This window comes from Panulirus ornatus, chromosome 20 (assembly GCF_036320965.1).
Source record: "Panulirus ornatus isolate Po-2019 chromosome 20, ASM3632096v1, whole genome shotgun sequence".
NCBI classification, from domain to species: domain Eukaryota; kingdom Metazoa; phylum Arthropoda; class Malacostraca; order Decapoda; family Palinuridae; genus Panulirus; species Panulirus ornatus.
Window position 1 is genome coordinate 73,830,053 of NC_092243.1, and position 21,345 is coordinate 73,851,397.

General features: G+C 38.5%; 1 protein-coding gene across 33 annotated transcripts in view; it reads right to left on the reverse strand.

Annotated features, from left to right (window-relative positions):
- The window catches only part of LOC139756140 (uncharacterized), a 280,133-nt gene that overhangs the window by 69,286 nt on the left and 189,502 nt on the right, over nucleotides 1-21,345 (reverse strand). For 25 of the 33 annotated variants that reach the window (XR_011714269.1, XR_011714268.1, XR_011714267.1 and 22 more), the window contains exons 3-5: nucleotides 2,327-3,818; nucleotides 1,360-1,520; nucleotides 1,030-1,108 (exon numbers count right to left, since the gene is read on the reverse strand). Coding sequence is in view for 22 of the 33 variants with exons in the window: in XM_071675269.1 (XP_071531370.1) it covers nucleotides 1,030-1,108; nucleotides 1,360-1,520; nucleotides 2,327-3,818 (1,732 nt within the window). In the remaining 11 variants the exon portion in view is untranslated. Of the gene's footprint in view, nucleotides 1-1,029; nucleotides 1,109-1,359; nucleotides 1,521-2,326; nucleotides 3,819-4,071; nucleotides 4,128-21,345 lie in introns of all 33 variants that reach the window. The other 8 variants (XM_071675251.1, XM_071675270.1, XM_071675271.1 and 5 more) reach the window with 2 other exon arrangements.

The window sequence follows — 21,345 nt, forward strand, 5'->3', positions numbered from 1 at the left end:
TGAGTGTGGTTGAGAGAGCAGAAGAGGGTGTTTTAAAATGGTTTGGTCACATGGAGAAAATGTGTGAAGAAAGATTGACAAAGAGGATATATGTCAGAGGTGGAGGGAACGAGACGTGGGAGACCAAATTGGAGGTGGAAAGATGGAGTGAAAAAGATTTGGAGTGATCAGAGCCTGAACATGCAGGAGGGTGAAAGGCGTGCAAGGAATAGAGTGAATTGGAGCTATGTGGTATACCGGGGTCGACGTGATGTCAATGGATTGAACCAGGGCATGTGAAGCGTCTGGGGTAAGCCATGGAAAGTTTTGTGGGGCCTGGATGTGGAAAGGGAGCTGTGGTTTCGATGCATTATACATGACAGCTAGAGACTGAGTGTGAACGAATATGGCCTTTGTTGTATTTTCCGAGTGCTACCTCACACACATGCGAGGGGAGGGGGTTGTCATTTCATGTGTGGTGGGGTGGCAACGGGAATGAATAAGGGCAGACAGTATGAATTATGTACATGTGTATATATGTATATGTCTGTGTGTGTATATATAAGTATACATTGAGATGTATAGGTATGTATATGTGCGCGTGTGGACGTGTATGTATATACATGTGTATGTGGGTGGGTTGGGCCATTCTTTTGTCTGTTTCCTAGGCTACCTCGCTAACGTGGGAGACAGCGACAAAGTATAATAAATAAATAATACAATTTATTATCATTATTATATATTTATCATATTATACTTTGTTGCTGTCTCCCATGCCTTGCAACCATATAACATTGTTGAAACCACTATTCCTTCAAACATACCCATTTTTGCTCTTCGAGATAACGTTCTCGCCTTCCACACATTCTTCAACACTCCCAGAACCTTCGCCTCCTCCCCCACCCTGTGACTCACTTCCACTTCATGGTTCCATCCGCTGCTAAATCCACTCCCAGATATCTAAAACACTTCACTTCCTCCAGTTATAATTACAAACCCATCTACCTGTTTTAATATGGAAGAAGATACTTGATGAGATAAATAGCTTACCAAGACGTAAAATTTTATTTTCCATTTCATAACATTCAGACTGTAACCGTTGATTTTCCCGTTGTACTTCCTCTATTCTCTGGAAAAAACAATTTGATTGAGAAAGTCATGTGGACTGTTAACACTAAAAGTTATGTGTAAAAAAACTTATCTAAAACCCCAAAAGCACCAATCACAAATTTGGCAGCAAAAGCTAAGGCTAATAAAAGTCTTATTCTTGTTCTATACTCTTTCAAACAGCTTCTTTACAGACATAATATCTTAATATCATGGAAAAAAAATACAATATTCCAGTTCCAAAACCAAAAAAGGATAGTGTAAAACCCTTACCATAGTATTGGTGTCAGCATTAAGTTTACGTTGTTGTTCTTTTGCACTTAATTCTCGCATCATCATCTCCACTTCTGTTTGTAATCTCCCCTTCTCTTCTTCTTGTTTTGCCAACTCTACCTCCAGCTTCTGTTTGCGTGCAATCTGCTCTTGCACAAGTGCTGTTCAATTGAATAAATATAGATGAACTTCAGATTAGTTATTCAAATGTACTACTGTATAACAGAATATAGTAACTGAAAAACTACTTTAGTTTTCTGTTTTCAATTCTTTTCCAATCAAATGAACATACAGAATAAAAACATTTACATTCACCTTTACTAAAAAGAAAGTGAGAACAAAATATCCACCTTTACATATTCTAATATATATAAATCAGCAAATGAACTTCAATATTAAAAAAAAAAAATAAACTGTCTATACAGGTCAATCTCAAAAAAAGAAAAACAATACTAGTTTCACCACTTGTTTCTTACGACATCATAAAGTGGGATTAGACAACCAAATAAAGAAAAAACACTGAAGGATTTCCAAAAACTGTAGGAAAATACCTGATCTATGAACATCATGCAGGATCCAGATCAGCCATGGGCACACACTAAAATATGAAAATTACTGAATTCGGGAAAAGCCACATCAGGGTATCATAAAAATTTATTATTAATGTAAAACCAATAAAAATTCCCAACAGCCAAACACAATATTGCTCATATCTTTGTTAAAAACATCTAACAGCAAGCTAACCATTCTACTTTGCACAAACGATGGACCTTCATTAAAAAATAACAAGTTAGTAGCCATATATCTAGAATTACAGGATAATCAATCTCTAAGGCATCCTCCTGACATCTGGGAAAAGAGAAGCCCCTAGCCATGTTACTCTGGTTGTGGGGCTGTGTGAGTGGATATCAGGCAGCACACTGAGGAGTGTACAGGGGACACACAGCAGTAGTACATGCTGCTATACCTTGTATGTGGGCTGAATCAGGCCTGGTAGGTGGCACTACCCATGTGGGCTCTCCTGCAGAGTAACCCAGGATAGTCTCAGTACTTGGGGGATAGTGGAAGGGGTGCAAGGTCACTGGAGGCCCCACACACTCTGGGAGTGAAGATTTGCGTTGTCTTGGCTCAGAGGGCATAGAGTCAGACACGTACCAGGTTTGTGGGCGCCGTGATTGCCCTTGTACCCCCTCTTGCCCTACCACATCCCCCGTTGTGGGGAATGCAGCTCCTGTGGGAGTGGAATCACCACTAGCACTTGAGCTGTATTGGATGTGGAAAGCTGTGTTGGCCTGGGAATTTTTATTGTCAAGGTTTGTGCGCATGGCAGAGATTGTACCACCAGTGGGACCAATGGAGATCTGGAGGGAGGAACGTGAGCCATGACGGTGGTCAAGGGAGGATGTGGAGTAGGTGAGGGAAGAACCACTGCTGCGGATTTGAATAGGTGGCTGAGGCTCAGTGGATGGTTGTCTTAACTGAAGGTTTACCGAAGTGTATGATCGACCACACACTGAAACTGTGCCATCACTTGAGGGAGGACCAGGGGCATGATGAGCCCCATGAGGAGGTACAGGAGTAAGGTATAAGGATGAGATATGTCTCGGACCTGGTGGAGGTCGACTTCTACTGCTGCCATTGATGTTGCTTGGATTTAAACAGCTGCTGCTAGTGGTACTAATTGTTGTAGTTGTTGCTGCTGTTGGAGATGAAGGAGAGTCCATTATATTATTCACTGGGGGAGTAGGGGAATGATGTGGACTGGTACTTAATCTTTCGAATTGTTGTTCCATTTCAGACACATTATAAAAAAATTCTCTTCTTCCTTCGCAACGGGTTTCAGCACTTCTACGACGTTCTTGAGGATCTCTGTTTTCATAACCACTGAATGGGTCAAATGAATTAGGTACAACTGGTGCTGAATTGGGCATAACTGGCGTGCTAGATCGAGACTTAGATGCTTCATGGGAACAACATGGAGTATCTTGTCTGCTGCAGCCCCCTTGTGAATGTCGTGGGGATGGTTGGACACCAGATGTACGAAATCCATTGGCAATGGATGTTTGCCACCCATAACCTACTGGACTATTGGCAGAAGGCTGATAACAGACAGGGGAAGTAACTACTGCAGTAGTGGTTGGAGATGTATAAACTGGCCCTGGACCTGCCACCATGCCAGGGCCATAACTGTAGACTAGGTACCCACTAGATTGTAAGGGACCGAATATGTGGTGTGTTGGAGTGGTGTGGTGCAGCATCTGAGCTGAAGGCGTGGTAGTGGTAAGCACAGGCGTGGTAGGTGTTGATGGTATTCCTGTTCTGATAGGTGAAGTGACCCGAGACATTGATGGTGATGAAAGTCCACTGCCAGAACGGCCCCAGGGGCCATAGTAACCTCCATGGTGAATTTGGGTCTTCTGAGATAACTCCTCTTCACAACGTTCACGGTCAAGTCCATACTGTAAACAAAAATATATCTCCACTTAAAATCTAAATGAGGATGGAGCTATTAAAAACAACATTCTAAGCATAAATATATGATTATAACAAATATATAATGTGGTAAGAACCAAAGTAATAATGAAATTATGAAAGAACTGTATAAGTAATAACATTACTGCAGGCAGTCAACCTTAATCTAGAGTCAAGGATTGTACATGTCTTCCTTGTGAATAACCTCAAATAAATAGATATTCACTAAAAACAATTTACCTCCATCATAAAAACAGGTGGTCATCAGCATTTGATCCACAGTGCTTCATATATATCTGAAGTGAAAGCACAAAGTTTGAGGTAAGAAATCATCACAGGAAAACTCTAGGCCATAAAATTTTTATCTTTAAATTAAGTGTGCTTATTCAACTTAAAATGGAACTTCAAAATTCTTAAAGTGAATTTTCAGAAGTTGTATGTCAAAGTTTAGATTCTGGATCTTTTTCAGAAACAGTGGATACAAACTATTTCAAGAACAATCGTATCGTGCAAACAGAACGATTTTGTATATGTTATCATAACACACACACCACTAAGACCCTTTCAGATAGGGGTCCTGTGGTGATCATCAATAAAAATAGATACATATGGCTAGGAGCACTTCATGAAATATATCACTGCAATAGACTACTACAATACAGCACTGGCAACAATGTTCATACTTGAAGTTAAAATGTAGGCTGAATAAGATATAATAATCATTACACAACTACACCTATTAATGTTGTATACAATAAAGAACTTTATTGCAAAACGATAAAAGATTATTATACTCATACCGTTTCTGCTATGAAAGATTTTACAATCATTAACTGTTTATTACTTTGAAAGAAATTATTGCTGATAAAACCTGATAGTATAGCAAGTAATATCTCTGTCATTAGGTCAACAAATTTCATACTAAAGGTTCAAAAATATGCAAAACCATGAACATAAACATGATCACAACTTTTGTTTTTAAATGAAAATAACTTGACCATAAAAAGATATTCATCATACACTTAGCAAAATAGATATTGTTTAAATTATAATGTATACCAATATTCCATATAAGAATTACTGCTACAGTGGTTACAGTGAATGTCATGAAGACAAAAAAAACAATGAATTATTCCAATAAATTGCAACTGCTTTATTACATTAAACACTCTATTTCAATATGATAATACACACATACAAATGTCACTGAAATTCTTCACAAATGTTGAACACTCGTACTATTTTACATAAAACAGGTTGCCAAGAAAGAATATCCACACTGGGCCCCTTCTGTTTATTCGTTTGGAAAATTAAAAAACAGGAGGGGAGGATTTCCAGCCCCCCGCTCCCTCCCCTTTTAGTCACCTTCTTTGACACACAGGGAATACTTGGGAAGTATTCTTTCTCCCCTATCCCAGGGATAATACATATATATATATATAATATATATATATATATATATATATATATATATATATATATATATATATATATATATATATGTGAAGCATCTGAGGTAAACCATGGAAAGTTTTGTGGGGCCTGGATGTGGAAAGGGAGCTGTGGTTTCGGAGCATTATAAATGACAGCTAGAGACCGAGTGTGAACGAATGTGGCCTTTGTTGTCTTTTCCTAGCGCTACTTCGTGCACAGGCGTGGGAAGGGGTTGTCATTTCATGTGTGGTGGGGTGGCAATGGGAATGAATATGGGAAACAGTTTGAATTATGTACATGTGTATATATGTATATGTCTGTGTGTGTATATATTTAAGTATACGTTGAGATGCATAGGTATGTATATGTGCGTGTGTGGACGTGTATGTACATACATATCTATGTGGGTGGGATGGGCCATTCTTTAGTCTGTTTCCTTGCGCTACCTTGCTAACGCGGGAGACAGTGACAAAGTAAAAGAAAAAGAAAAAAGTTTGGTAAAGTGTGTGAAAGAAGAAAGTTAAGAGTAAATGTGAATAAGAGCAAGGTTATTAGGTACAGTAGGGTTGAGGGTCAAGTCAATTGGGAGGTAAGTTTGAATGGAGAAAAACTGGAGGAAGTAAAGTGTTTTAGATATCTGGGAGTGGATCTGGCAGCGGATGGAACCATGGAAGCGGAAGTGAATCATAGGGTGGGGGAGGGGACGAAAATCCTGGGAGCCTTGAAGAATGTTTGGAAGTTGAGAACATTATCTCGGAAAGCAAAAATGGGTATGTTTGAAGGAATAGTGGTTCCAACAATGTTGTATGGTTATGAGGCGTGGGCAATGGATAGAGTTGTGCGCAGGAGGGTGGATGTGCTGGAAATGAGATGTTTGAGGACAATGTGTGGTGTGAGGTGGTTTGATCAAGTAAGTAATGTAAGGGTAAGAGAGATGTGTGGAAATAAAAAGAGTGTGGTTGAGAGAGCAGAAGAGGGGGTTTTGAAATGGTTTGGGCACATGGAGAGAATGAGTGAGGAAAGATTGATCAAGAGGAAATATTATTGTCAGAGGTGGAGGGAACGAGGAGAAGTGGGAGACCAAATTGGAGGTGGAAAGATGGATTTTGAGTGATCGGGGCCTGAACATGCAGGAGGGTGAAAGGCGGGCAAGGAATAGAGTGAATTGGATCGATGTGGTATACCGGGGTTGACGTGCTGTCAGTGGATTGAATCAGGGCATGTGAAGCGTCTGGGGTAAACCATGGAAAGTTCTATGGGGCCTGGATGTGGAAAGGGAGCTGTGGTTTCGGGCATTATTGCATGACAGCTAAAGACTGAATGTGAACGAATGGGGCCTTTGTTGTCTTTTCCTAGCGCTATTTGTGAATACTTGACATACAAGAAAATATTAATATATGTATGCAAATAAGATATATGTGCAAGAGGATATATGTATCGGAGGTGGAGGGAACGAGGAGAAGTGGGAGACCAAATTGGAGGTGGAAAGATGGAGTGAAAAAGATTTTGAGTGATCGGGGCCTGAACATGCAGGAGGGTGAAAGGCGGGCAAGGAATAGAGTGAATTGGATCGATGTGGTATACCAGGGTTGACATGCTGTCAGTGGATTGAATCAGGGCATGTGAAGCGTCTGGGGTAAACCATGGAAAGTTGTGTGGGGCCTGGATGTGGAAAGGGAGCTGTGGTTTCGGGCATAATTGCATGACAGCTAGGGACTGAGTGTGAACGAATGGGGCCTTTGTTGTCTTTTCCTAGCGCTACCTCGCACACATGAGGGGGGAGGGGGATGGTATTCCATGTGTGGCGAGGTGGCGATGGGAATGAATAAAGGCAGACAGTGTGAATTGTGTGCATGGGTATATATGTATGTGTCTGTGTGTGTATATATATATGTATACATTGAGATGTATAGGTATGTATATTTGCATGTGTGGACGTGTATGTATATACATGTGTATGGGGGTGGGTTGGGCCATTTCTTTCGTCTGTTTCCTTGCGCTACCTCGCAAACACGGGAGACAGCGACAAAGCAAAATAAATAAATAATATATATATGCAAATAAACACTACTAAATGCCTCAATCTTCTGCTGCTTAAAGTTGTAAATAGCTGTCAAACTAATGGTGAAGTCCTTCATAAATGCCACCTTGGACTCACACTTAGCCAGCCTTTTACACAACTTCATCTTCTTTTTGAGGCTTAAAACATTCCTCTTGCACTTCCAGCAAGATGTAGATAGCTTCAAGGAGCCATCAGACAATTGCTGACAATGCTTGAAAGGGGTCATTCTCCACAAAAGTAATCCCAGGTGCATAAAATAAACAAATGAGCAAAACCAGCACACTAACAGCATGCCAGAAAGCACAAGAACCACAAAACACTAGGTAGTGAGTATAATAATCGCTGTGGCATGGTGCGCACATAATCAGAAATATTTTCATTTATCTTTTTTAATTTCTTTTTTTTGTATAATCAAGGGTTGCCAACCAAAATTGAAAAACACATTGTGAGATCATTTTGTAGTCTTGAATTATAGATAACAGAGGTTTAACTGCACAAGACTTAAACATGATATTTTTTTCTCGTTGTACATAATATGATTTAAAGAGAGTTTCCTTCAGAACATTAAAAATTCTAGCACTTCAATTCAACCTTTCTTTTTTCAGACCTAATCAGACTTTTCTATAGGTTCTCACAGGTTTACCTGATGAACACCTGGTGATATACTCACAGGAAATATAATTTCACTACTATGACTAGAAATCAGCATAAATCCCATTTTAAATTCGTGAGGTTGACATATCTGAGTGTCTTATCTTCAAGTGATGTGATAGTGCAATATTATGCAATGAGTATCAATGACATTTTATGGCACTCAAAAACAAAGCCTAACTAATAGACTTAGGTCCAGTTTCAGCTTACCTCAATGAAAGTGTCCAAAATGCACCATCTGTATAAAGGTACCTTGTTACCATGACATCAAAAGTCAAGCCTAATGCATTTGTGTCTGCCAGCAGATTTAGGCCTGAGGAAAATATCAATTTCCATACAAAAAATGCTTGTACACAAGAGATGTCCCTTTGCAACCGTTATTCCACTTTCTAAAACTCCAAATGACTTCGCCCAATTATTCACCATTCAACACGATAAATATACTTCTAATCACTGTAATGTTGAACATATCATGAAAAACATACATCACATATATGGCTAATTCTGCCTCTAAAATACTGATTCTTTCACACTGATTATTTTCTTTGTCATTACTCCAATTTTAAAAAGACTGATTCATCCTTATATTCATTACTACTCATATCTGAGGGAGCTCTATGTATTGTATTTACTTGACAGAATCAAGTTCAAAGTTATCTTATTAATCATTTCTCCTGATCTGATCTTAATTTTGACCTACTCAGGGGTGCTTCTAGCACTCATTCCTTCTTCCAGATACTGCACTAATGAGATTTCTGCTCGTGAGAGCTGGCCACTTTCATCCCTCTGCTATCAGCTAAGCAAAGCAACAATGAAGCAAACTGCTGCACATATAAGCTTTTTCTTTGCTTGTAAAAGACATTCTCACTAAGAAACTAAGAGTAAACACCTTACACCAGGGATTACTAATTTCTGAAAAAAATTTCCAAACAAATCTAATTAATGTGAAAGTGAGAGTACGTGCTTATTAAATATCATTTCATCAATTTGGCCCAGTGCCACTTCTAAAAAAAAAAAAGACAATTACCAATTAAAAAATGGCTTTCTTTCATGCACTAAATTTTGTTTCCAGAACAAATCCTATTATTTGTTTGTGGTGGGACATCACCTGTCCAGCAGTATGGTTTCAAAGTCAGCTGAACATGATTTGCCACCTCAGTTACCCTGTGTTATTGAGGGTGGGTGGATGCAACTTTTGTATGCTGTGTTCAGTGATATTTCTGCAATTTCTGTTCCAGGTGAAATTTTTCCTCTACCAGTACCTGAGAAGTTGTTCCACGAAAGAAAGGTCCATATTCTTGCTTGGAAACAAGATAATGTGTTTACGAGTGAGATATCAATACACAGTGGCATGAGTGGGTTCACCATCCAGACATTTATTTGGGTTTCCTTCTAACATCATCCCTCCTTGAGAAGCTGGGTTGACCTTGGAAGATCAGTAAGGTAACTAATATCCTAATGAAACATGAAATGATGAAAAGCCAAACCCAATCACGTTACAAGTCACATTATTGGTCGTCCTAGGTTGACTAGATCTTATAAGGAAACTCAAAGAAATGTCCAGTTGGTGGACTCAGCCCTGCCAGTATTTCTAGAAATCTTATACAGAAGCTTCTTTTATATTTCCCCTCCTTGCATATCAGTGTTTATGATGGTTGCAGAAAATGTGCTGAATACTCTGAAGTCCCAGATGTTCAAGGTATTTTCTCTTATTGAACTTCTTGCACCTTTTGATTTTTGGGGTAAAATTTTACAGAGTCCTCCCAACAAGTTGAGGCAATGGGGAAATATTTTTCAATGTAGGTTGTGGACCAAGCCTTCTAAGACTTTCCATGAGTAAATGATTGTACTGCACTTCCTCATTTCTCATCTATAGTAATTTTTATGGCTGGTATAGTGATCAAGAAATTAATTGTCAAAATGTGATATGATATAACATGGAGAGGTCTCCAAATCCCCTCATACATGGTTTAGTGATTTTTCACAGCAAAATATGCACATAGGAATAGTCACTGAGTTTATTCAATTTTCTTTTTTCATGAACTGGCATGGTATAAGGGGGCAATATGCTGCTAATGAGCTGAACTGGGGCTTATAAAGTGGTCTGGATAAACCAAGGAAATGGTCTGTGGAGTGTGGCTGTGGACGGTAGGTTCTGGTTTTAGCGCATTATACACAAGTTGAGACTGGATATGAGCAAATGGGGCTGCTGTTTCTGCCTTTTCCTAGTAATACCTTGCTAATGAGAAAAACAGCAAATAAGTATATAAAAAAAAAAAATTAACATGCTAAAAACTTTCATGATGTTAGGGCATGAAAATCCTGAAGTACTCACAGTGTCAGTTCATTATACCAGTAGGTCCCATTCAGCAATTAGGTTACATTACACAAAACTTGTCACTTCAACAATCTATCATTATACATGCAACTTAAACCTATGTTATTAAGGGAATAACATTCCTCACCGAACACTCTTCCCAATCAAACTCTTACGTATGGTCTATACCTAAAACAGTTTACCACCAATGTACCACACTCTGTCAAGATGTAACTCAAACACTAATTGACAAAAACTTTATGAATAAGGTGGTGGTGTGGGCCTATGCTCCTGCTGAGTGGGCAGGATAGAGAGAGGTTAACTGAGAGGTAGAGACAAGCAAAATAGGATTGCCTATGTTAGCCCCTGAATTATCTACTTTAGCAACTGTTGCCTTATCATAGGAAAAAAAAATGAAATCTAATAAATATCTACAGAAAAACATGGTGATATGGGTATGAGGTGCTGCTGGAATGCAATGGGGTAGGGTGATTGTTTGTCTTTGTCACACATGAATTACTTTATCCGTTGACAAATCACAGGTAATGCAGACTCTATATAGCCTTAGGATTTTCTGATTGACACACTGGCAAAGGCTTGCTGTAACTTAAAATCTCCCTCGGCATTCATCTCAAGTAGGAGGAATGAGTGCTCTCTGGCAGCATCAAACCCTGTGGCAGGCCTCTTTCTTTCTTGCTAATACATGTCCTAGCTGGTCATTAAGCCAGTAGCAACCACATTAACACATGTTGATGTGTGTAACCTCCTTCCTTAATAATTTTGTCTAGATACACAAGGAAACATATGAAAATGAAATAACTATGGTCAAAGAATGTGCTGGATTATAAAGATTTTTGTTTACAAGCTCACCAACCATGGGTAGGATATGAATCTACATATATTTTGCCAGCAGTCCTGGGATACAAATCTAAAATTACTGTGCTCTGACATCATTATAAAGTGGATTATGGCTAAAAACTCTCACCTCTTGAAATGTTTCTATACTAAAGGAATAAATATTTCATACAGAAAATAAAAAATTATCTATCTTTTAAAATAATATCACTAATGTCAGACATTAGTATCAATCTAAGGGTTTGAACATTAATTCTTGAGTACCACTACAGCAAAACAGTACTATGAAGCACTGCTAAGTGGGGTCCCTTACCATGCTAAATACCTCATTTGAAATTTGAGCTTTTTGCATCTACAGCATAAGTATACATACAACAGAAAATTCTCATCAACAATTAACTCCTTGACTCCTTCTGTACCTTCTTTTCACCGGTATATCTTTGTTGCATGTTTTGAATTGCTTTTGTGGATATGCAACTAAAGACATTCCTCTGGTGTTCTAGAGCTGGTGTGATCTGTTCAATACAAAACAGTATACAACATGATTTCCCATTACATTATGACTTCTCTGATAACTTGCTTCCATCCAGTTGATTTATTGTTAAAAGTAAAATTGGTCATTTCATTTGCACAGTGGCATGTGTTCTTCCTTGGTGATTTAGCATCCATACTTATTTTCAGTTCATTAGGGTGTGATTAGAGTACACTGCTTGAGATGGTAATGTCAAAGATTCCTTCTAGAGTAATTGAAAAGAGTAGCTTTAAAGTGATATTTCTTTTGGTTGGTTCCATTACCTGCTGACTTAGGGAAAACTTGTTACAGTTTAAATAGTTCTCTCTTTTGCAACTGCTCATTACAGCTGTTATAGTACCATTTTCAGTTCCAATGATGTACAGTATCCTATCTGTTCCATCCTAGTTGAGGTACTCTGAAGTCCCCTAAGAAGATAATGTTTAGTGTTAGGTTTCCATGGAGATCGTGGCAAGTTTTTATGTCTCTTACTTGTTCCGTAAATTCTTGTGGCTTTGCACCAATGGCATACTGATTGGTGCAATGACCAAGATTTGGTTTTCAACCTTGACAATAGACACCCTAGTACACAATTTGAAAAATTTTGGAGCTCTGTTGTCAAAATGGAAACATATAACTTACATAAAGCCAAGGGGAACAAAGGTGAGTGTTCAAATTACAGAGGTACACTTAAATTTGCCAGTTAAGTTGGATGGGAGAGTGGCGATTGAAAGGGTGAAGGCATGTACATACAGAAAATCAGGCTAAGGAGGAACAACATGGCTTCTGGAGGTGAGAGGATGTATGAGCTAGGTGTTTACTTTAAAAAATGTGTGAAAAATACTTTAAAGAACCAAAAAGTTTTTTCTAAGGCTCCAGTCACAGACAAAAGTCCACATCAAGACCAGGCCTTAATTGACACATAGAAAGAATTATGAAACAGAAATAGAAAAGACAAAGGAAAGTATCAACAAATATATGGTGTGGGAGGAAAGTTACCAGAAGCAATGAAAAGTTTTCATCAGGAGTGTAAGACATGTGTACCTTTAGGTAGAGAGGAAGGTGAGTGGTTCCAGGTGAAGGTGGGTCCACAGAAGAGGTGTTTGATTATGATATACCTCTCCCAACTGCAATCCAGGAGGTAAAAACAGTGATTTCAGCCACTCTCAGTAATCTAGTTCCTTTATTCCATTAAGAGAAGTAAAACCAGTGATTTCAGCCCCTCTCAGTAATCCAGAATCTTTATCACATTAATATGGGCATTGAAAGGTCTCTGAACACTTTCTAATTCAGTAATTTTAATTGCTTTGTGGGATGATGTGAAAACAGCAATATTCTATCTGTGAAGGAATCATTGCCTTGAAAACTATCATCATTTTTTTTTTCATTATCTTGAAAGTCTACAGGATCCATTGTCATCATTGTTTTCTCTTTCATTATCTTGAAAGTCCATAGAATCCATTCCATTATCACTTGGGAGGAGGCATCTGTTGTTTTCTTTTGAGGTCTTTCACATCATTCAACTGGTTTATCAGTGTCCATGTCTGTCAAGTATCCCCCACTCTCTCTCCCCCCAAACACCAGAGGAATTGAAGCTTTTACCCACCAAAACCCACTAAAATGTATGTAGCTTTAAGTAGCCTAATGGAAGACAGCATTTCTTTTACTTGATAGCCTTTCAGTATCCTCTCCTGAAGTGATTTTCATACTTATTCTAATATAATTTGCAAAGGATGATATGAAATTGTGGCTTGTGTTCTTATCAACTGCAGATGTAAGAATGAAGAACAGGAGACGGAACACTTTACTAAGGACATAAAATGGCATGGTTTAAAATTATGTTCAGTGATCTGTTGGTTATAAAGTTGTACGTGTAACTCCCGATTCCTCTGGTTTTTCCAATGTGACACAATCAATGTACTGTGACACCATGGTTACATTTATCAAATGCTTTAGCAAACTCTAGTGTAAATCAGTCAGCATTGAAATGTTGTGATATCTCCCATGCAAAACACTATTTTGGAAAAAATCTGTATTGTCACATATTTATGATGGCTTATGGCTCACTCAATACTAATTCTTATCATTTTTTTCAGAATCTCACTTATTTCCTGGTACTCATCACTTAAAGTATCCTCTTCCATTTTCAGTAGACCAATGGAGATTGTGGTTCTTGATTTGTGTTTTGTGTATGAATATAAAAATATATTTATTTATTTATTCATTTTTCTTTGTCGCTGTCTCCCACGTTTGAGAGGTAGCGCAAGGAAACAGACGAAAGAAATGGCCCAACCCACCCCCATACACATGTATATTCATACACGTCCATACACGCAAATATACGTGTCGTAGAAGGCGACTAGAGGGGACGGGAGCGGGGGGCCAGAAACCCTCCCCTCCTTGTATTTTAACTTTCTAAAATGGGAATATAAAAGTATCTTGGGTTATATCAATGGCTCCACTAAGTTACACATACATTTACTTATGTAATTCATCTATCTATATATACCTAATCTTATCTAATCTAACCATCTAACTATTCATATCTATTTATTTATCTATTTTGCTTTGTCGCTGTCTCCCGCATTTGCGAGGTAGCGCAAGGAAACAGACGAAAGAAATGGCACAACCCACCCCCATACACAATGTACACACACACACGCCCACACACGCAAATATACATATCTATACATCTCAATGTACACATATATATACACACACAGACACATACATATATACCCATGCACACATTTATTTATTCATTTATTTTGCTTTGTCGCTGTCTCCCGCATTTGCAAGGTAGCGCAAGGAAACAGAAGAAAGAAATGGCCAAACCCACCCCCATACACATGTATATATACACACGTCCACACACGCAAATATACATACCTATACATCTCAATGTACACATATATATACACACACAGACACATACATATATACCCATGCACACAATTCACACTGTCTGCCTTTATTCATTCCCATCGCCACCTCGCCACACATGGAATACCATCCCCCTCCCCCCTCATGTGTGCGAGGTAGCGCTAGGAAAAGATAACAAAGGCCCCATTCGTTCACACTCAGTCTCCAGCTATCATGCAATAATGCCCGAAACCACAGCTCCCTTTCCACATCCAGGCCCCACACAACTTTCCATGGTTTACCCCAGATGCTTCACATGCCCTGATTCAATCCACTGACAGCATGTCAACCCCGGTATACCACATCGATCCAATTCACTCTATTCCTTGCCCGCCTTTCACCCTCCTGCATGTTCAGGCCCCGATCACTCAAAATCTTTTTCACTCCATCTTTCCACCTCCAATTTGGTCTCCCTCTTCTCGTTCCCTCCACCTCCGACACATATATCCTCTTGGTCAATCTTTCCTCACTCATTCTCTCCATGTGCCCAAACCATTTCAAAACACCCTCTTCTGCTCTCTCAACCACGCTCTTTTTATTTCCACACATTTCTCTTACCCTTACATTACTTACTCGATCAAACCACCTCACACCACACATTGTCCTCAAACATCTCATTTCCAGCACATCCACCCTCCTGCGCACAACTCTATCCATAGCCCACGCCTCGCAACCATACAACATTGTTGGAACCACTATTCCTTCAAACATACCCATTTTTGCTTTCCGAGATAATGTTCTCGACTTCCACACATTCTTCAATGCTCCCAGGATTTTCACCCCCTCCCCCACCCTATGATTCACTTCCGCTTCCATGGTTCCATCCGCTGCCAGATCCACTCCCAGATATCTAAAACACTTTACTTCCTCCAGTTTTTCTCCATTCAAACTTACCTCCCAATTGACTTGACCCTCAACCCTACTGTACCTAATAACCTTGCTCTTATTCACATTTACTCTTAACTTTCTTCTTTCACACACTTTACCAAACTCAGTCACCAGCTTCTGCAGTTTCTCACATGAATCAGCCATCAGCGCTGTATCATCAGCAAACAACAACTGACTCACTTCCCAAGCTCTCTCATCCACAACAGACTTCATACCTTCCCCATCTAACTATGCAAACATATATACCACATGGACACAGAAAGCAGTACAACCCAAACTTCTCCCCAAAAGTCATACATCTCTTATAGCAAAGCAACCAGCTTTCACAAAACCATTCACCATCAACAAAAATAAAAGAACAAATCCAAACCCTAAACAATACTATCACTACCTAATTAATGAAAGATAAACTGAAGACTAGCACTCCTTCATCAAGTAACCACTGTAACCAACTCTGGAGCTTAGTAAAGATCCATACATACTGCACCAATTCAATCCCTACTCATGAAGCACTCTTAAACCATTCCAATGAAATCCTTCTCCCAAAGAACTAACAAACATATCCATGAAAAACTAATTTCATTATCTAAAAAAAAGAGTAATGGAAAAATGAACACAAAATCCATCCAGAAATAACTGCCCACTCACCCTTCACTCTTAGATACAACCAAGGCAATCAAAACCTTCAAGAAGTCTCCTGCTCCAGGCCCTGAAAACATACCCAGTTTTCACATAAAATACTTTGACCCATTTACAATCCATGTACTTACAGATATCTCTAACTATTCCTGGCTACACAACAAAATCCAAAACAGCTGAAAACTTGCAAACAAAATATTACACCTAAAATTCTCCAAATTACCCTATTCCTCCAACTTCTACTGCCCTGTCACTTCTATCCTCAGTATCCAAACTCTAGAGAAAAACATATTCACAACAAAAGTAAACAATATATCACACTCTCACCCACAAACTACACTTCAAACACAAATGCTCCTCCACTAAGCTAAAAATGACATACAACATATCCTAAATATTTGGCTTTGACCAAAGCCAACCACAGTCCCCCTTTGCAAAGTACTTGTGGCAAGAGACACCAACAAAGCACTTCACATTTTCCCCCAAAACATCCTAACAGAAAAGATATTTGATATCATTCTCTGCAACAGTGACATAAAGTTGTAAGCAAATTTCATAGCCATTTACCAAGGTAGGGTCTTTGACTACGGCTTCATCTCTAAAACACTTACACTCGACAACAGAGTTCCCATAGGAGCAATTCTTCCTCCAACCGTCTTCGGTCTCTTCCTATATGACCTTCCATAACTTCTAGCAAATCACAATATGAAGGTCCTTATATATGCAGACAACTTCATAATCACATCACAACAACTTGTCACCACAGAAATAACAATAAACATGTGGCATTACTTTATGCCACGAAAAAAAAATCTCATCTAAAAAGAAGTCTTTAATCACTTCTGTAACCAAAGACAGACATGAATCCACCTCACATCCTCCACTCACACTGAATGGTCAATCACTCCCAATAAACACACCATCAACCATTCTAAGCATCACAAATGACACATACAACATTCACTCCCCATATCAAAAACATCATCATAAAAGCAACACAAACAAAATGCCCTCAGAAACCTGAATGGCACCAGGTTTGTACAAGAAAAAGAATTCTTTAACTTCCTCTACAAACAATACATCCACTCCACTTTAAGCATTACCTACCTGGTCTTTCCCACTCTCAAAAGCAAATATTGACAGACTGCAAACCACACCAAATATTGCACTCAGAACAATCACTGGCTGCCTAGCTACAACAAACACTCAGACCTACACAACGAAACAAAGATGCTCCCAATACAATCTTATATCAACATGCTTGGCATCTAATTCTACACAACAGCACTAGACCCTTCCCATCCAAACCACTCCATGGCTAACTATCAACACAAGTAGTAATAAAAAGGTTACCCCCATCTCTCACAACAGCAACCTCTACCTCTATTCACAGATCACCCCCAATACCCAACAAATAAAACAAAGACAAAACATATATACACTGACATAAACTGAGAAGCACTAAACACCCACCCTCCTAACTCAGTCCTGAACTCTAACCCATACAAAAATGAACACCATCAAAACATATTCTAAAACCTTCATACCCTTAATGCAACTACCACATGAAGACACCAAGCTCTTACTATAAAATTGCCCTGCATTCTCAGCACATAAATGTACAAAAAATATCAAGACACTTCTGAACTATGGTCCTGATCAGCGGACAAGGCCAGCTTCCTAAGTGTTGCAAGAGCCTCATGAAGACAAGAATGGACTCCTAGAGCAGGAAATAAGAAGCATATAAACATGCTTATATTTGGATACACATAGCTTCATATATTCTCCATTAACTTATATATTGTACTGATATATCTAGGCAATCTTTCCATTCTTGATTTGCCACACAGAATGGGAAGTCCCTATACATAAGACACAAAGTCCTAGTTTTGGAATTAGTTATACAGCAGGCAAAAAAGAAGAATTTTCTTAAATCCAAAAGAGAATGGGAGGAAACTCAAGAGAAATTATTGAGGGAATATATTACCATCTGTTGGCCAAAAGCCCTGAAGTAGGTAAAAGAAATTTAATCAACTACTCTAGTTCAATACTGATAAATAACCAAGAGTAGTCAGTCATCAATCACCTATGCTAAACTAAAAGCTAGACTGAGCTTTCAAGTCTGTAACAGAATGAATTCAATAACATCAATAAAAAATGCAATAACTTTTTATTTGGGGAAACTAAAAATAACATACATGGGAAAAAGGATATTATTTTTACTATGATTATGGTCCATTCCTTTGCATATGGCCTAGAGGTATGACACTTTCCCTACAATGCCAATGGGAAATAAAAAATAAAGAACTCTCAGGATAATAAAATGTTTCTTCTCTTATTTGAACCTATGAAATAGTTCATTACTAAGAAAAGTATGTGCCAAGTAAAAGAAAATAAGCAAAGAAGACAATTCTGCCTCATGAAAACAAAATGAAAGCCCACACTATGTGAACAGTCATAGAAAAAGGGAAGAGGCCTGATGTGGGAGGAGGGATCATGGGGATGCATGTGAATGATACACTATCCTGAGAGAGGCAGCAGGAACTTGAATTTCCTTTCATATGAGATGACCATCCTGGGTGCCTTTAACAAATGACTTCTGCATGCATTCTTGGACGAAGATGTCCTCATACTCTTGGAGAAATACCTTCTTCTACATCAGAGAGGATTTTATGAGATATTATAAGTAGCACTACAACAACCATTAACATCTCATAAGCTGGATGGTTGGACTAATGGACCTGTGGAAAGAAATAATGACAGACTAACTGGTGGACATTTTATGATGTTAAGTAGTGAGTTAAGCTTTCTCTCTTTCATACATGTTCACCATTTCCCATGTTAGTAAAGTAGTGCCAGAAACAATGAAATGGACATATTCACTCACATCCACTATCCACCTGTCGTGTATAATGCACTAAAACCAGAGCCTTATAGACATTCTATGGTTTCATCTAACCACTTCATATGCTTTGGTTCAGCCAATGGCTGCACACTGTCCCCTGTATACCACATCACTCTAACTCACTCTCTACCTTACACACCTCACACCCTCCAGCATGTTCAGGCCCTGAGCCTTCAAAACATCTTTCCCTCGATCCTTCAGCCTCCTCTTTGGTTTCCTCCTCTTTCTTGTTCTCCCCAGTTCTGAAAAGCTTTCCTCACTCATCCTCTCCATATGTCCAAACCATTTCAGCGTGCCCTCTTCAGCTTTCTCATACTACGACACCTCTCACTTACCCTATCATTTCTTATTTGATTAACCCTCTCTGCACTACATGCTGTCCTCAAACACTTCATTTCCAACATATTCATCATATTCTTTACATTTTTGTCTTTGGCCCACACCTCACATCCATACAGTACCAAAAGGAATAATGTACCATCTAACATACCTGTCTTTACCGTTAAAGACAGTGACCTCCCTTTCTACAAATCCCCAATGCACCCAAGACCTTTACCTCCTCACCCACCCTATGGCTTACTTCAGCTCTCTTGGTTCCATTTGCTGCCACATCCACTCTCATATATCTAAAACACTCCACTTGAGTTAAGCGATATGAAAATTTATAAATCTCTTTCCAATTCCATGGGATGGGTCAAGTACAAACTGCCTCTGAAATTATTTACAAAAATCCTCAAACCATACAATGAGTTAAAGTGAATCATGAACTCATGAATTCTAACTCTACTTAACCCATTACCATCTAAGTTAGGCTTTCTTTTCAAACCTGAAAATCTCATGTTTTTCAAGTTGTATAAATAAAATGTACATTCTATCTATCAATCTATCTATCTCTATCTATCTATATCTCTAATGCCTGTTCCCTTCTGGAACTCCCTCATGGGGGGTGGCCACAGCAATGGAGTCTTCATAACTAGTGAACTCCATACATACATACATAACTTTACAATTTTTAAGATATTGATATGACAATGAAGAAAAAAATTACTTTAGAATTACATTTCACCCACTACTATCACTCTGATCATGTGAAGAAGTTCTGTAGTTGTGTCAAGAGAATGCAGCAAAAACTGTGGGAGTAAGACTTGTGTCATGTGAGCCGGCTATATCCATATTTTATGATTTATTTTACTTGCATCAGCAAATTTATTTTTCACATCATTATGTTTATCTATATATAATAATCTTTCCTTGTTATAATCTAATGTTCTCAGATAATTTTTTCAGAGGAGCAAAATTATAAAAGTCTGTAAAATTACCTTCAGCACCAGTCAGATGCAGCACTGTCAAGGTTAGGCAGGTGTAGGCAGGTGCTGGCAACAATGCCTCTATATTCCTGTTAAACTTGTGCTATAAACACTTTCTCCTACATCATTTTGGTCAATTTTCAGAGTTGAAAGAATCAGTGCCCATAAAATCACTCTCCACACAATCTAAACACGGATCATCATCAAGTAATTCACAACCATCTCATACTTTGTTCTCTATATCCAGCAAAAGCTGCTCAATTTTCTTTGTAGAAATCTCACAAAAACCCAGGCCCAGCAAGCAGCATTAAAATAGAGGCATGTAGCTTAATGTACATACAGTATTTACATAAAAGAAAGATCCTCATCTCGTGTAAATTTACGTCTGATGGAGCTAAGGTGTTAAAGGCTTTTTACTTATCAATTATGTGCACCAAGCTGCCTTTTCTAATGACATTAGTGGTTCCATTCAAACCAATCCTATGTACAAAACACTTCCAGTGTATTAAATCTCAAATCATTCTTTCTAGTAATACTTGTCTCTGCCTGCTTAAGGTTACATCACTGGGAGTAAGGTCTCGTCAGAGGAGTCTACATTTCGCTGCTACACAAAGTAGCACAGCCTTGAACTGCATGAGCCTTTAGAAGGGTTCGGGGTAACACCAAAACTCTTTCATAGAAATTGGCCTTGAGGAAATTATAATTGAACTAAAAATCAATTTTTCATCAGCTGATATAGCCCTAACCTTAAATCATTTACTCATTGCACTGCATCTGTCTATCTCTTCTGCAGCCTACCTCTTCTCTTTGTACAAAAAATCTAAGACATAATCATAGCATATTAAAAAGAATGCTTTTGGATTCAGAAGTTCCCAAAGTATACATTAGAGGGAAAATAATCTTATTAACATCAAAAATATACATCTAAAAAAAAAAAAAACTTTCAATTTCATTTACAGTCTTTAGTTTCTTTCAATGAAAGTCCTTTCTTTTACATCTATTATGAAACCAATACCTAAATCA